Source organism: Morchella sextelata (genome assembly GCF_020137385.1).
Source record: "Morchella sextelata strain SCLS chromosome Unknown scls_22, whole genome shotgun sequence".
Taxonomy (NCBI): domain Eukaryota; kingdom Fungi; phylum Ascomycota; class Pezizomycetes; order Pezizales; family Morchellaceae; genus Morchella; species Morchella sextelata.
Window position 1 is genome coordinate 936,697 of NW_025408637.1, and position 14,153 is coordinate 950,849.

Sequence of the window (14,153 nt, forward strand, 5' to 3'; positions counted from 1 at the left end):
GTATATAATATCAAAATTACTGTTCCCAACAGTAATTTCTGCATTCTCTAGCTCCACCGCACCCTCCATCATATTCTTCGCTCTAATATTCCCTATGTGTAGTTCCTGAATTGCAATAATATCCACACCCTTATCACTCTCCATCAGCCCATGCATATCGTTGATAGATTCGTTGCAGTTAAGCTGTAGAATTATAAATTCTCTAGGCATTGGCCCCGGTAGTGGACTTTTCGTGTACACTGAATGCTCCATTGCTGTTCCTCGTGGGTTCTACTGCCAGCCCTGTTGTCTTCCTCAACTACTTGTCTCTCTCCCCGCACCACTTCGATTGCGCTCCATACAGATCTTCATAATTTGCATACTTTAGAAACTGTTTGTGTGCTCTGCACCAGCCTCGTGAATTGCAGGTTTCTTTGAGGCATTTGTGTTGATCTGTTCTATTACCACTGTTTCCGCAAATACCTCATCTTACGCCGTTGGTCCCCCTTGCTGCGCAGTTCATATACAGGTGACCAAAACGACAACATGTGGTACACTGGATTTCTCTCATTACTGCCTTTGGAACATATTCTCTTGTGCGGTATTCCTTAACATCCTTCGCATTATAGGTATACCCGTCCGTTAACTTTACATCTTTTGCCAGCAGGCTTTCGCTAATTTGTCTTGTGGCAACGTGGATAACTATGTCCAATGTGCCTCTTTTCTTTGTATCCTCTCTAGTGAGCCAGTGTGGGGTCCTGCTTAGCATCACTCCGTTTTCTTGCTGGATATGCTCTTTAAGCTCTGATAGTTTGTCGTTCCACTCAGTACTTACTCTATAAACTACCACCCCAGCCCAATCTTTCGATTTCTGTGAGATCATGACCAAATCTTTAACCTCATCTTTGACCGAGTCCCCTTTAAGTGCGCTGTCAGCCACCTCCTTAGACTTAAAGGTTACTCGCAAGGATTTGGGTTTTCTTTTGTCATCACTGATAATCACAGCCTTTGCAATTTGGTTTTCGTTCAGCCCAAGACTCTCGATGAATTCATCTGCTGATGTTGTTTGGCTATTTAGCTGGTCGAGTTGCTCCGGCTTTATATCAACAATAATCTCCTTTTTCCTCATCATCTCTCTTCTTTCCGTGAATCTCTCCACCGGGTTTTTCCTCCTCTCCTCTCCAGCAATCCTCTAGTCCTTCCCGCTTTCCGTCCCTTTGTCGGTTTTATTGGTTGGGTAGGAGCCTAGTGGCATCAGGTTTGATCCTGTTACAGATCCTCTTGATATTCCTGGTCCGTGGACTTCCCTAACTGCGCTCCTGGGTTCGCCTTTAACTTGTACTTCTGCCATGTTTCTATTCTCGCGCCCTGTCCTGGTTTCTTTTCTGTTACTTTTGATTTCCTGCTCAGGAGCTTGGTTTCTTGTATTTCTCCGTTGCTTGGAATGCAAGAATGCCGCCTGCTCTCCTAGGAGTTTTGCAAATTGTCGCTGTAACGTCCTGATGGTTTCTATCATAATTTTGTGAACAACGCAGCGAATCTATATCCTTTTTTGGTATGTACCCAGGATGTTTATTCCGGCTCATTCATGAGGACAGTTCACTCGGGAAGTTTTGTGGGTGAGCCAGTTCATTCAAGTATTGATTATTATGGATAAAGATATTTGTGTCCTTATGAGCTGACTTTAAAATTGAATATATTTCGACTCTTCGAAGACAATGATATAAGCTAGGTGGGATCAGTTACAGCGTACTCCTCCGGTGTCTGGGAGTTTCTCTTTGAGTGTAAGCAATCACGGTCGGACCTTGTTCCTCATCAGTTTACCACTGACTTCGTGAGTGGACTGAAATTTTCCTGACTGAGCTGAAACATTCCGATATATATCTCACTTCTTGGGTGAACTAGTTCATTCACCAAACCCTGTGAATAAACTGCCTTCGTGGATGAGCCATAACAAAGTCACTATTAGATAGCGAAAACTAGTAGTAAAAACCTAGGAAGTATTGGTGACAGACGATTTATATTTATTTTTTCGTTGTGAAAGCTGGGATCCGCACACTTTAATTGACCTCAAGATAGACCTGTGTGGAGATTGATTCTCTCATGATTGAAATATCAAAAAATGTGCATCATTTTCCGACACCCTGGCCAACGGTATCAAATCGACATTCTAGGTCTTAATATAATGCAAACAACATTCCTTACTTGATCTACAGCAGAATAGAAATATCCTGGGAAATAACCTACACCATTCACATTGCCTCTCCTATCACGACAGGTTGAGCTATCCTGTAAATGGGCAGGCAGAGGCCTTGAATATCGTTATACGCTGAAATAAAAGTATAAAAGTAGGGACCCGATCGATTTTCCACACGAAATTTAGCCTTCAGTCAATGACGTTCTCGCAGAGAGGACCTCCATCACCCCGTCATGTCCACCAGCCACTGCCAGATCAAAAGGTGTATTATTATTAATGTCAATTGCTGTGACATCAGCTCCCTTCTCAAGTAGGAACTGAACCACATCTTTCCGCCCAGACGTCGCTGCTGTATGGAGAGCTGTATGCTTGTTGATGCTAGTTGCAGACATATCCATCTTAGCATTAAGGAGAAACGTGACCACGTGTAAGTGACCCCCATGCGCCGCAATATGTAGGGCCGTCCGCTGTGACACATCAGTTGCCTCAATGTTCACCCCACGGAGCATCAAAAGCTTCAACATCCCTAGATGCCCTCTAAACGCCGCGAAGTGGAATGGTGTACACCCATTATTGCTGGTAATGCTCATATCAGCCCCCTTGTCTAAGAGCACACTTGCAACGCTCTCCTGCCCCTCCCATGCTGCCGAATGTAACGGGGTATCCCCATCCTCTCCGACCGAATTCAGACCCGCCCCACGGTCAAGCAGCAGCTTAGCCACATTAACATGCCCCCCCATTGAAGCAAGATGCAATGCTGTAAAGCCGCCTCCGTCTGCGGTCACCGTCCCAATATCCACCTTTCGATCTAGCAGGCATGCCACCATCTTCTCGTTCCCGCTCTGCGCTGCAATATGAAGCACCGACAACCCCGCACACATTGTGGTGATATCCGCACCCTCATCGATAAGCATATCGATAGCCCATACCCATTCATACCCTTTTCGAACAGCTAAATGCAGCGGAGTATTCCCGTCCACATCTGGAATGTCTACCGTTGCTCCATGGGTGAGCAGGATATGAATACACTCCTTATACCCATTTGCAACAGCAAGATGTAGCAGTGTAGTGCCTCGCTGCAGCTCATCAACTTTAACACGGGCCTGCTTCAGTGCATGTTCAAGGCCCGCAGCGTTTCCATCCTTCACCGCCTTGTAAGCTGTAACAGCCTTTTGCGGACTCGGAGCTATTTCCAGCGTCAGTGACGAACTGTGTGGTATAAAGGAATAGAGAATACCAGTCTGCGTTGAGTCCTTTAACCAAACTTCGAGACGGTTGATTACGCTTTGATAGGCGGTCTCGTTTTGGCTCTTGAATTTTACCATTGTTGAATGATTTCCTGCTGCTGGCAGGGTGGTTTCTATCGTCTCCGGAAGCACCAAAATCGCAGACCCTGCCTCCACCGCAGTGAAAGCTGGCCCGCTTTTTGTCCACCGGCCATCCGCTCCCTGCTTCATAGTCAGAACTGGCACTCCCTGTATAGACACACGTACGCTCGGGAGCGTATACGCACCTGCTGCAACTTACGCGTCTGCTGAGTCTCTTTGAAGCTCACTATGCGCATTCCATGGCCCGCGGCAGATGTAATGAACTTATTCAACTCAGTCGCTAGTTCTTCACTCCCTTCCTCAAGCGACTTCACGAGGGCTAAGCGGGTTGACCCGTTGACCATCGCCAAAATATCGTCCACCAAGAAACCACGGTGGGGTGTTCCAAAAAACATCGTCGCTCGCGTGCGACGGAATAAGGAGCCGTGGCTATACTCGCTCTCTTTTGCCTTCACAAGCGCCTACCATCCCAACCGCCCCCACGATTAGTTGTCAGCATGTACCCTTCTTCAGACGGTCCCGCCAACTCGACCGGTAATCCGCCGACAACCACCACAAACCTGAGCAATGATGATTCCTCCAAAACCATGCCCGATAAACACCAGTTCTCTCTCCTTTTCCTAATGCTTCTATCAGCATCCCATTTGCCCACGATGTTCAACTGGTAACGGAGCATACCCACCTCCTCCGTCCTTCTTGCGTTCGTCACCTCCTCGAGAAAGGAGTCCCTGTAATCGGAGATCGTGTGTATTCCCTGAGTATCGGGGGAAAGATTACTGTCATACCCATAGATCATCGTCCTGCACCCCGGAACGTCCTCTGGTAGGAAGTGACGTAGCCACATTACCCGATCGCCGTCACTGTCAACCTCACCAGCCCAGGAATCATAGGCATGGCCGTTCAGCCCGCAAACAGCGATGACGCTATATTTCAATGGGCGTTAACATATCTTATCTTGGGGTTATGGCTTGGACACGCTGGGGGGTTCGGTTTTGGGGGAAGGGGGGGGGGGTAGTAGGAACGGATGACGCACTCAGCACGGATAGGGGAGTCCTCGGGGGTGGGATAAAGCTGTGTCAAGCCGTAAAAGTCACGGTCGATAGAAATTCGGCGGCCGGTGCTTACAAGCTTGAGAGCGTGGGTACCGCCATGCTTCAAAGTGGTGAGCACTGGTGGAGGGGAGGAGAAATGTATGAGGGCTGTTAGGTAACGACTATCGGGGGAAGGGCACAAAGCGGTCAGGTTAGGCTTCAGTGTTGGGAAGTTTGAGAGGGTATCGTGTAGGTCACTGATGGTTGTGCCGATGGGAATGGAAGTCACTCTGAACACAGTGCCTGGGGCAGCCGCGCGGGGGATAGCCACCGGAAGCGCAGACGAGGAAGCAGTCAAAACTGGAGAGATTGAATCGGATGTAGCTGAGGAAGACGTCGGAACAGGAGAAGGGGAACGGGATTTAGAGGGGCGGCCGGTCAATGAATTTAAAAATTCACGGACTTGTGACGGCGGAGAGGCCATGGTTTTTGGTTGACGTTGTTCCATCAGGAGTAGTGTGAGAGGCATGACGGAGTGACGAAAGGAACTACGGGAGATTACCCTTAAATGCTTGACATCTTGTCGTTTGCGCCACATATGTGGCAGTGGTCTGTGGGGTTCGGTCCCCCTACAAGTATAGTAAGTGTAACTTCATACGGTCTAGAGAGGTACCTACATGGGGTGCAAATCTATCAATTATTAATCTGGACAGATGAGCTTGATACCTATCCGTTAATAGCTGGGAGGTATTAAGATTGATATGAGTATTATTAACACCTCCTCAGTAAGAAAGGGACCGGCAAAACGTCTTCCCCCAAGCTCTCAGCTTCCTGGACAGGGAGACACGTCATGGTCTAGAATACATAAGTAGGTTATCATTATTTTCGTTTGAGACATAGTTGATGCCGAAAGAACTGCTTTAGGAACGCTTGCGCACAGATCGGGACACTGATCGGAGTTCCATACCTTTCGCATCACCGGGGATAGATTACTTTGCATAAGTGCGGGGTAAGGTGGGGTTTGACAATAGGCCTTTTGCGCAGACAGAGCTGAACTTGTATGATCGATTGGTTGATGGGAGAAACGGCGCCAATCAGGTCACCAGAACTTAGATTGCGCAAAGGCCCGAATAGGTTCAAATACCGAAGTTGTTATAGACGATAATTTGACCTGGTTCCAAACAACACTGAGTCACAATTTTGTTCCCTGACAGCAGTATTTGAGAATATTCGCGGCGCCTCAGTAAGGGTATCCCTTCGTCTGTTAGCTAATTGCCGTCACCCCAAGAAACAGAAAATCCGGTGCGGCTTTACTAACTGATCTCGTTTTCTCTCTTCCCTTGGAGCGGTGAGACATGCAGATTGCCCGCCTTCCAGATACGAGAGGTCGAAGCAGTGGCTAAGTCACTTCGCCTTTGTGGCTTTACTGTGGCGAAGTTACTGAGCCACCGCGTATACCTCCTAAGAACGGAAGGCGGGGAATCTGCATGTCTCACCGCTCCAAGGGCAGCATTGACAGACGAAGGGATAAGGCAACCATACGCAGTGTTTGGACGTCAATATGCAAGACTTTGGTGCATGCAGGATGCGTATCAGATATCACTTTTTGGATTCCGTGCTTAAGAATACGCCGTCAAATACTTAGAATACCAATCCTTAAAATTATTCTTTGCGAGTATTCCTCATACCATACAGGGCAAGGTCCCCCTAATGCGTGTAGGGTGGTCTTGGGTAACACCTCTCAGGGTCGTTGGCAAAAACACACTAGTGCGTATCATATATTACTTTTTAAGTGCTTTTAAGAACACGCCGTCAAATGCTCAGAATACCAGTCTTCAGAATTATTCCTTACGAATAATGGAGGTCAATATCAGCGCGGGATGGCACCATTAGGTAGTCCATCCGCAGTCGCATAAGCCAAAACAGTACTATGTACTACATAGACCTCTTATGCCGAGACCGAAAAAAGAAAAACAAGACCGCGACCAGGACCAGGACCAGAAGACGACATGCAACTGGACTGACTGCGGCGGCGTCAGTCAATTGAGCTTCGATTCTGCCGTCAGAGCATGCACCTCTTTCTATGTAAATGCCTGGACGTAAATCACCGTTGCGAAGCAAAACCACACCAAAGAACGCCAAACCCAGCCATTTTCAAATAGCCCCAGAACCCACCATTTTAAGATATAACTTATACCAATCAGTAAAAGATAACTTAACAGTTAGGAGAACCATCTAGGAGTATTAAATTCCAAAAATAATCATTGCAGCATGGGTGGTAGAGCATTTCGTTCGATTGTTCTCAGACAATATGCCAAGACCTCGAATTTATATGGGGTCTTGGCAAAATTCGGCCAAATCTCACTCCTGTGTCGCTTCAGAGCGTCTACTAGCCGGAGGTAGTGGTTATGGTGTTTTCAATGCAGCTCACAGAGGTCATTGTAAAGGTATGAAACGTACAAATGTGAGAGCACGGCTATTAACTGGGTTTCCATTGATCAAGGTCATCGGGCAAGTTGAGTAAATCCTTTTTTTGTGTTGCAACGGTGGCGACTTAGAAGTTCTACTGTCCAGATTAACTGCTGCATATAATAACACATCCAGGAATATTTACTACTGGTTTTAATGTGAGCTTAACTGTCACTGTCACTAGCACTAGTGAGTGAAAATTGTGCTATAAATGGCACGCCGATCCCAGAGGATTAATGAAGCTCTCTGAACATAATTTCCATCGAGTAGACCTTTTAACTTGCCAGAAAAGACGCCATAGGTTTAATGCGGACCTTTCGTATCTGCACCCCATTCTGTGACTACAGTGTATCATGCTGCACACTCATCCCACCGGGCAATACCCTTCGGACTGCTGAGACATTGGCTCGTCTTTTCGAGCCTTTGTACTCCACAAACCTGGTTTAAAGATCCCCCCAAACCCCGTCGTTGAACCACCCACATCCAAACCCCAAGTCTCCAGTACCTCTCCGAGCCTCTAACCCACGCACCACTACACCCCACATCCGAGAATGGACTCCGACAACGTCAATGCGCTCCGCGACCAGATCGCCGAACTGACACTCAAGATCATACTGCTGGGGGGCCAGACCGAGGAGCTCTTGGACATCGTTCAGGGCAAAGGCGATCGCGAATGGCCCATCCCCACCCCACACATCGACATCGAGCAGGAACGCCTGCCTCCTAACGGTCCCCACCCACCGGCATACCCGGGAAGTAAAGCCCCCCTTCCCTCCCATCCTCGTTGGGTCAGTTAAATTCACGTATTCTAATCAACCTTCGTTAATTGCAAAGACTGCAACTGTCAGTGCCGGTCCCTCGTCCGCGGCCCAAACACAGTAGGTTAGTAGTCACCAGCCAGCGCAACTCCCTTCCGTCCCGATCCCGTCACTAACCCCTCCCCTCCCCTCCCCCGGCAGGCCGCGGCGTCTACCTCGGGCTCGTGAGTGCCGGCGACGTCGCGAACCTCGGTGAGCACGCCCTCAAGGACCTAGATGACGGGCTCAGAGCTATCGTGCTGCACCTCGTGCCGCGCAGGGCCGGGGCACCCGCCGGGACTCTCCAATCGGGCCCATTCCAGCGGGCCAGAGACGAGATGATCGCGCTGCTCAACAAGGTGTCGCTGCGGGTGGATCCGTTGCCAGGTGCGGCGGCGCCCCATTTTGCCTCGTTTAGAAACATCGCCAGGGGACGGCACTTGAGGTTGGCGGATGCAAGGCAGGGATTGTTTGCGTTTCTTTCGGACGCGAGTAGGGGGCATGCGTTGTATTATGAGACGTTTTTGCAGCTGGTGCAGTTTCGTGGGATTGATATTGACGCGCTGCCGTAGGCGGACTGGAGGTGGGTTTTTTTGGGGGAGTTAGGGCGTTGCTGGGGAGGGAGCAGATGTGCTGGGGTCATGAGTTGGGGGTTGGGAGGAACACGGGTTGGGGGGGATATGAGAATTAGCTGAATATTGAAGTTCTGAGGAGGGATTCAGAGCTTTTTAGTTGTTTATATGTATGTCTCCACGTTCTTTTTATCGACTCTTCTATTTATACCTCAGGCGATCCTATTCATATTGGGATTACTTTACTTTGAACGTGAACTCGCGCCTACCGTGTTTGCATGCATGTAGGAATGAATAGCCCCTTTGAGCTCGCCCGGCGTTTAGTAAGGAAAAAAAATGCTAAGAAAAGAATATGCGGGAAAGGGATGGTCACGGCACATGCTAGAATAAAATAGGTTGTCTTTTGCAACCGCCTTCGACAACTGCCCCTTTCTTTGCCCTATAGTAGCCGTACTATCATGTCGTCTTTGCTACAAAATACAGAACCCGAGGCTATATTACTCTACTTAACACAAAGTTTTGCTTTTTCAAGGAGCCCCGGGTAAGAATTGACCTGTCAAAATTATATTGGATGATGGGTTTTTGCACTTTACCAGGTTTACTTCCTATGATATCGTTACGGAATGTTTTAATTATAGTAATAGTTTTAATTATTCTTTGTAAACTAATAGCTTTTATTCGATATGTACTCTCCTCGACATTCCCGAGAAATTTCAAACACCGTCCCGTGTACCTATGACAACGGAGAAAGCCTTCTTTCATCTTTGCTCTCGACTCGTTCGGCTAATGAGTCTGCGCACAATGGAATTCATTTTCGGTTATGCCTATAATACAATTTGTGAGGATACAAACTGGATCAAAAGGTTTATTATAGACAACTGGGGGTGCCTTCTTGATGACTTTAGTTCTGGTCATTTATCAGAGGCTCGGTTACCTTTGTTTGCTCGGAAAATACATGAAAAGGGGGCATCGTTGAACAGAGTTCTGGGGGTTCATCAGAATCGCCGTCGAACGGGTTGGCAGCGCCAGGTGTATAATGGTTATAAACATATGCACGCAGTCAAGTATTGAGCTGTTAAATCAACAGATATTTATGTTGATTTACCACCTCTTTGTTTGAGATTGGAGACGGAATGACAATGTTCTCTTACATGCAAATGGCCTTTTAGACTTTTGTCAGCTTTATGCACCAAGCTCTTATATCTACGGAGACTCAGCCTATTCGTTGTTTAGTGTCCTGCTTATCACCTTAGTCTCATATTATTGAGGAAATGATAGCGGAGGAGAAGAGTTTCAATAAGGCAATTTCTATAGATCTACCTGTTATGAATGTGTAAAATGAGGTTTAGGAGATACAATCCGGTTATGGACAGCATCAGACTTCAAACCGACAAAGCAACTTGTTGATACAGTTGTTGGGAATCAATACAGGGTAACGGTAATCATGACAAATATTCATATTTGTATCTATGGCTCAGAAACCTCCACATTTTTTCAATTGTGCCTCACCGCTTTTAAAAGATTATCTGAGAAAATGGAGATAGTGGTTTACTTGCTTTCGTTGAAAAAACAAACGAAAAAAAAAAAATAATATATCTGGAATTCTCACAAAGCCCTTGTATGTGTTGTGCCGAACCGTTAATCCCAACCTGGTCTCTTATGGTCTTTATATCCTCCTGCAACGACAACAGAACCCTTTTCCAACCTTCTATTTCCTACGCTAAACTCTCAAGATTCTATTGGCCGCTTTCGCGGCTTGCTCTTCTGATTTACAGAAATACGGCGGGACGTCGAGAGTCGGGAACTGAGGGAGGGTTAACCACGTATGGAGAATCAGAAGGGATAACACCCCAAGGTCGCGCTGGACGCCGGAATCTTAACTGAATGGAAGGCGTAGCTTGAGGAAGCGGGTGGCTATAGCTGATGCTGCCTCTTAGGGACCTGCTTCGTTCACTTCATTCTCAGTTAAGCCGCTACTATTTGTCCTTCTTATCCTTCACCTCTTCGTGGACCTAGCTGGTCTCTGAAGTCTATGCGGACCGATAGATAAAAGATGCCCTTCACTACCCTCAAAACTCAGTGTTTCATCAGAATCATCCAGTGCTTCAACTCGTACTCTTATAACATTTACACTCATGATCAAAGTCTGTTCCTTATTGTACTCGTGTCTCGCTGCTTGCTTTCTTGAATGCGATTCTGATAGTTGATTTTCAGTCGCAACAGACAATTCAAACTCAACTTGTCCCAGTCTCGATTGTAAACCATTTACCAACTATCTACGTTTATCTCTTGAAAAAATAGTATATTTGAATATCAATTACCTACCTCATCACCCGTGTGAGAAAATCTCTTAATCCTACCGCTTTGTCCCTCATCACTAGCCGCGGGTTGAGAGCGAAAGGATTTCTTCTACTCGATTAAGCCAAGCACGTAATAGCGGGTGAAGGGGAACGACGACTTGCGGATTATGGTATAGTGCTCCTAGAACCATCATTTCTATCAGCCCCACTCTAATAACGGGGTTGAGATTCACTTCGCCTATCGAACTCCTGAAAATCAGGATCAACGGGATCAAGAGGATTACCTTCGCTAGAGGTTGAAACCTTCCTCTTTCATTCTACCATAGCCAGATCTGCTCTCTGGGCTGTAGATTTGTTTCTTAGCATTTTTCTTTTAATAGAAGAGGGCGAGCGAGCTTAAACGCTCCGATCAATTAATTCGTTTCCCACTAAACCAGCATTCCAAAACGAATCATTTAATGTCATTCCAGGAGACGTTCTGTAATTAAAAGCAAAAAAACGATTCAGGGTGCCCATTTAATTCACTGAGCTCAATGCGCGCGCCGAGGCATGGAATCTCACTCGGTTTCACCATCCGATATGAACATACATCCTTTGTCTAAGTTACAGAATAAGTAGGGTGTACTTACTTTAAATGTTTGTATTTCGGGGAAAGTACTTTTCTCTAACTGATATCGCTAGAGAGCTCTCAAAGATACATGCATACAGGTGATCTGCAAATCGAAGGATTCGGAACGAACTACACGGCTCATAGCAGAGCAGGCTGGGCTATCCCCCGAACTCGAAATGACTCCCAAGTTTGCGTAATTAAAGCTCCAAACAAAAACCGTTGACAAGGGGTACCGAGAGCACAAACATTTATTCAGTCGAAGCAGCAAGAAGGCACGATTCGGTGATAAGTCGACCACACCTCTCGGCAGCACCCGTCAGTCTCTTGGCATCCTTGACACATGCAACCCTAACCCACCGACCACTGCACACTTCCCACCCCTAACCCACAAGGCGCCCACAATCCGCAATCCCCAATCTACGCAACGCACCGCACTGCCCATCATCAACCTCCCCCGCCGTCGACTACAATGCCAACGCCGCACCACACGTCCCCCTTCGCGCTCACCATCAACCCGTACCACCCGCCGCAGCCGACTATCCACACCGCATGGCGGGTCGAGTCCCCACCCACCAACCCCCGCGACACCGACACGCACCATCCCGGCCCGTCGCAGCCCGCCCGAGAGCCCTCCCCGTTCGACTACGAGTCCCCAACCGACCGGTACTCGCCGCTGTTCAGGTACGTCTCGCCCGTCGACCGCTCACCCTCCCCGCCAATATGGAGGAGGTCCCCAACACCACCGCCGCCGCCACGCCCACGCCCCCGCCGCAGGAATACACGCCAGCACAGCCCAACACGTACCCCGATCCGCCGACGGCGGAGCGCCACGCCGTCGACTGACCTACTACAGCTGGTCGCAGCCACAGCCCCGCACGACCAGAGGAGGGTGTCCTCGACGGCGCCGTGGGATGAGGAGGAGGAGGAGGGGGTGCGGGTGCGGGTGCGGTCGCCGTCGCTGGATGATTCTGATAGCATCATGACGCGCATGCCGTCGCCGGATTTTTCATGGACCACACTACCCATACTGAACCACAGGAGAAGACCATCACCGGGGATGGAACGACGGACTCAGGCCCTGTCCTCGGAAGAGACATACAATGATCTCTTCTCCACGTACCCAGAGGGCCCAGGAAGACTTCCGCTGCCGAGCATGCTTGGGCCGATGGGCGTCCCGGATATTGGTATGTCTGACGGCTTCTTCACGCGGATGCCCTCCCCCGTCCCGCTGGACCTCACATCGGAGCTCCCTGTCAGCATCCCGCAAGAAAGAAGAGTGACACAGTGGCAGGACCCGCGACCGCCGCCGTGGAGTGATCCGGGGGTTTTGACCTGGCTGTCGGTGGCGAGTGGGCACAGGCGTCCAACACCCAAGGCAGATCCGGAGCCTGCCACAAAGCCAGAGCCCGAGCCAGAGCCGGAAGCGGAACCGGAACCGACGCTCCAAACCACCGCTGCACTGCTGGAAACCCTGGCCGCTGACCTCGCGGCTGGTGCGAGCCGTGCGGCGTGGGGGAGGGTAGAGAGGGCGCTTACTGGGCTACGAGCCCTCCACCTGGCAGGTAGTTCGGGCGCCGGAGCAAGGGCTGGGGGTGGAGTAGGAGGGGAGTGTGTGATATGCTACGAACGACCTGCTGACAGTGTGTTTCGGCCGTGTGGGCATCTCGTGCTCTGTTCCGTAAGTCCCCCGGGGATCCACCACGTCGAGCAGGAGGAGCAAAGGAGGAGTAGTAGGTTAGTATGCTGACGGCGGTGATAGGAATGTGTAGTGTCCGAGCGCGTCGGTGGCGGGCCGGCTGGAAAATGGCCGGTTGTGAGCTGTCCAGTGGGACGCTGTGGCGCGGTGGTGGAGGCGGCGGTGAGTTTTCTGTGCTATCAGCTTTTTTTTTATTTTTTTTTTGGGGGGGAGGAGAGGGCTAATGTGGTGGTTATAGGTGAAGGTGTTTCGGGGGTGACGGGGTAATTCCGGGGGTGTGCGGGGGATGGGCGATAGGGGGTATAGTTGGGCGGTAGAGTTGAGGGGAGGGAATCGTGAGGTCATGGTACACATAATGCAGACTGCAAACAACATGTATGGGAGAGTAGAAATCGTATAGCCACATACCGCATCACTTCCGTAGCGACTCCTACTCCTGCTGCCTGACCCAGCCAGATTCCAGCCCCATCTCAGCGATCATCAAGGAAGCGATAACCAGCGGTAAAGCCAGAAACACGTGAGTTGGAAATGAAATAAGGGAGAAACGTAGATGATAAGTACTTGTATGGATGATGAGGAGAAGAGCGAGGGTGAGAGAGAGAGAGAGACAGCCCTCCGTCTTATACTCGCTAGGTCTTAACGAGACGTCCCTCATGAGAACGTTCTCCCAGCTAGTCCTGACTTACGTCTCCTCACTGCGCCGCCTCCAGCTGCGCCACGTGATGACTAACCCTATACTAGCTAGTGTGTTACGAAACTATTCACCCGCCAAGACCAAGTGACATTCGATGAACCGGTCCTAAAAGCCGTAGTTACCCGTTGGGACTCAGAGCGAGCGTGGGAGATCCCCGCTTATACTGGCTTGCATCGGAAACAACAGTCCTCCTACTCAGGCGGCGGGGGACTTTAACTTTAGCGAAAAAGGGAACGGGATCCCGGTGCGAGTGAGAAATGGTGAAGCGAGTGATCGGTGGTGCAAATGCATTGAATCGGTACCTGTGGGATAGGCAGTCCATATTTTAATAGATTTTTCAATCCGATAACCCTCTTACGAAGAAGCAGATATAAAGCTCTGGTCTGTTGCCGTTATGTGATCTAATGTTGACGAATACACAATACACTACACTTATTGTCACGGCAAGGAGAAGATGGAGAACGGCATGTCTTGGCAACC

At 49.1% G+C, this 14,153-nt stretch overlaps 4 protein-coding genes across 4 annotated transcripts; 2 read left to right on the forward strand and 2 right to left on the reverse strand.

Moving 5' to 3' along the window:
* Window positions 1–463: 463 nt before the first annotated feature.
* H6S33_007149 (uncharacterized protein) lies at window positions 464–1,111 on the reverse strand (the record flags this gene model as incomplete). The annotated part of the gene is made up of 1 exon (XM_044838499.1): window positions 464–1,111. The coding sequence occupies one exon, from the start codon at window positions 1,109–1,111 to the stop codon at window positions 464–466; it is 648 nt and encodes a 215-aa protein (XP_044689313.1).
* A 1,247-nt stretch (window positions 1,112–2,358) lies between these two features.
* On the reverse strand, window positions 2,359–5,064 carry H6S33_007150 (uncharacterized protein; the record flags this gene model as incomplete). Its single annotated transcript, XM_044838500.1, has 6 exons — window positions 2,359–3,362; window positions 3,414–3,624; window positions 3,690–3,965; window positions 4,065–4,124; window positions 4,187–4,427; window positions 4,538–5,064. The coding sequence occupies 6 exons, from the start codon at window positions 5,062–5,064 to the stop codon at window positions 2,359–2,361; spliced, it is 2,319 nt and encodes a 772-aa protein (XP_044689314.1).
* A 2,491-nt stretch (window positions 5,065–7,555) lies between these two features.
* H6S33_007151 (uncharacterized protein) lies at window positions 7,556–8,373 on the forward strand (the record flags this gene model as incomplete). The annotated part of the gene is made up of 3 exons (XM_044838501.1): window positions 7,556–7,760; window positions 7,839–7,886; window positions 7,964–8,373. 3 exons carry the CDS (start codon window positions 7,556–7,558, stop codon window positions 8,371–8,373), a joined length of 663 nt encoding a protein of 220 aa, XP_044689315.1.
* Window positions 8,374–11,752: 3,379 nt separating this feature from the next.
* On the forward strand, window positions 11,753–13,238 carry H6S33_007152 (uncharacterized protein; the record flags this gene model as incomplete). The annotated part of the gene is made up of 3 exons (XM_044838502.1): window positions 11,753–12,961; window positions 13,043–13,141; window positions 13,218–13,238. The coding sequence occupies 3 exons, from the start codon at window positions 11,753–11,755 to the stop codon at window positions 13,236–13,238; spliced, it is 1,329 nt and encodes a 442-aa protein (XP_044689316.1).
* Between the last annotated feature and the right edge of the window lie 915 nt (window positions 13,239–14,153).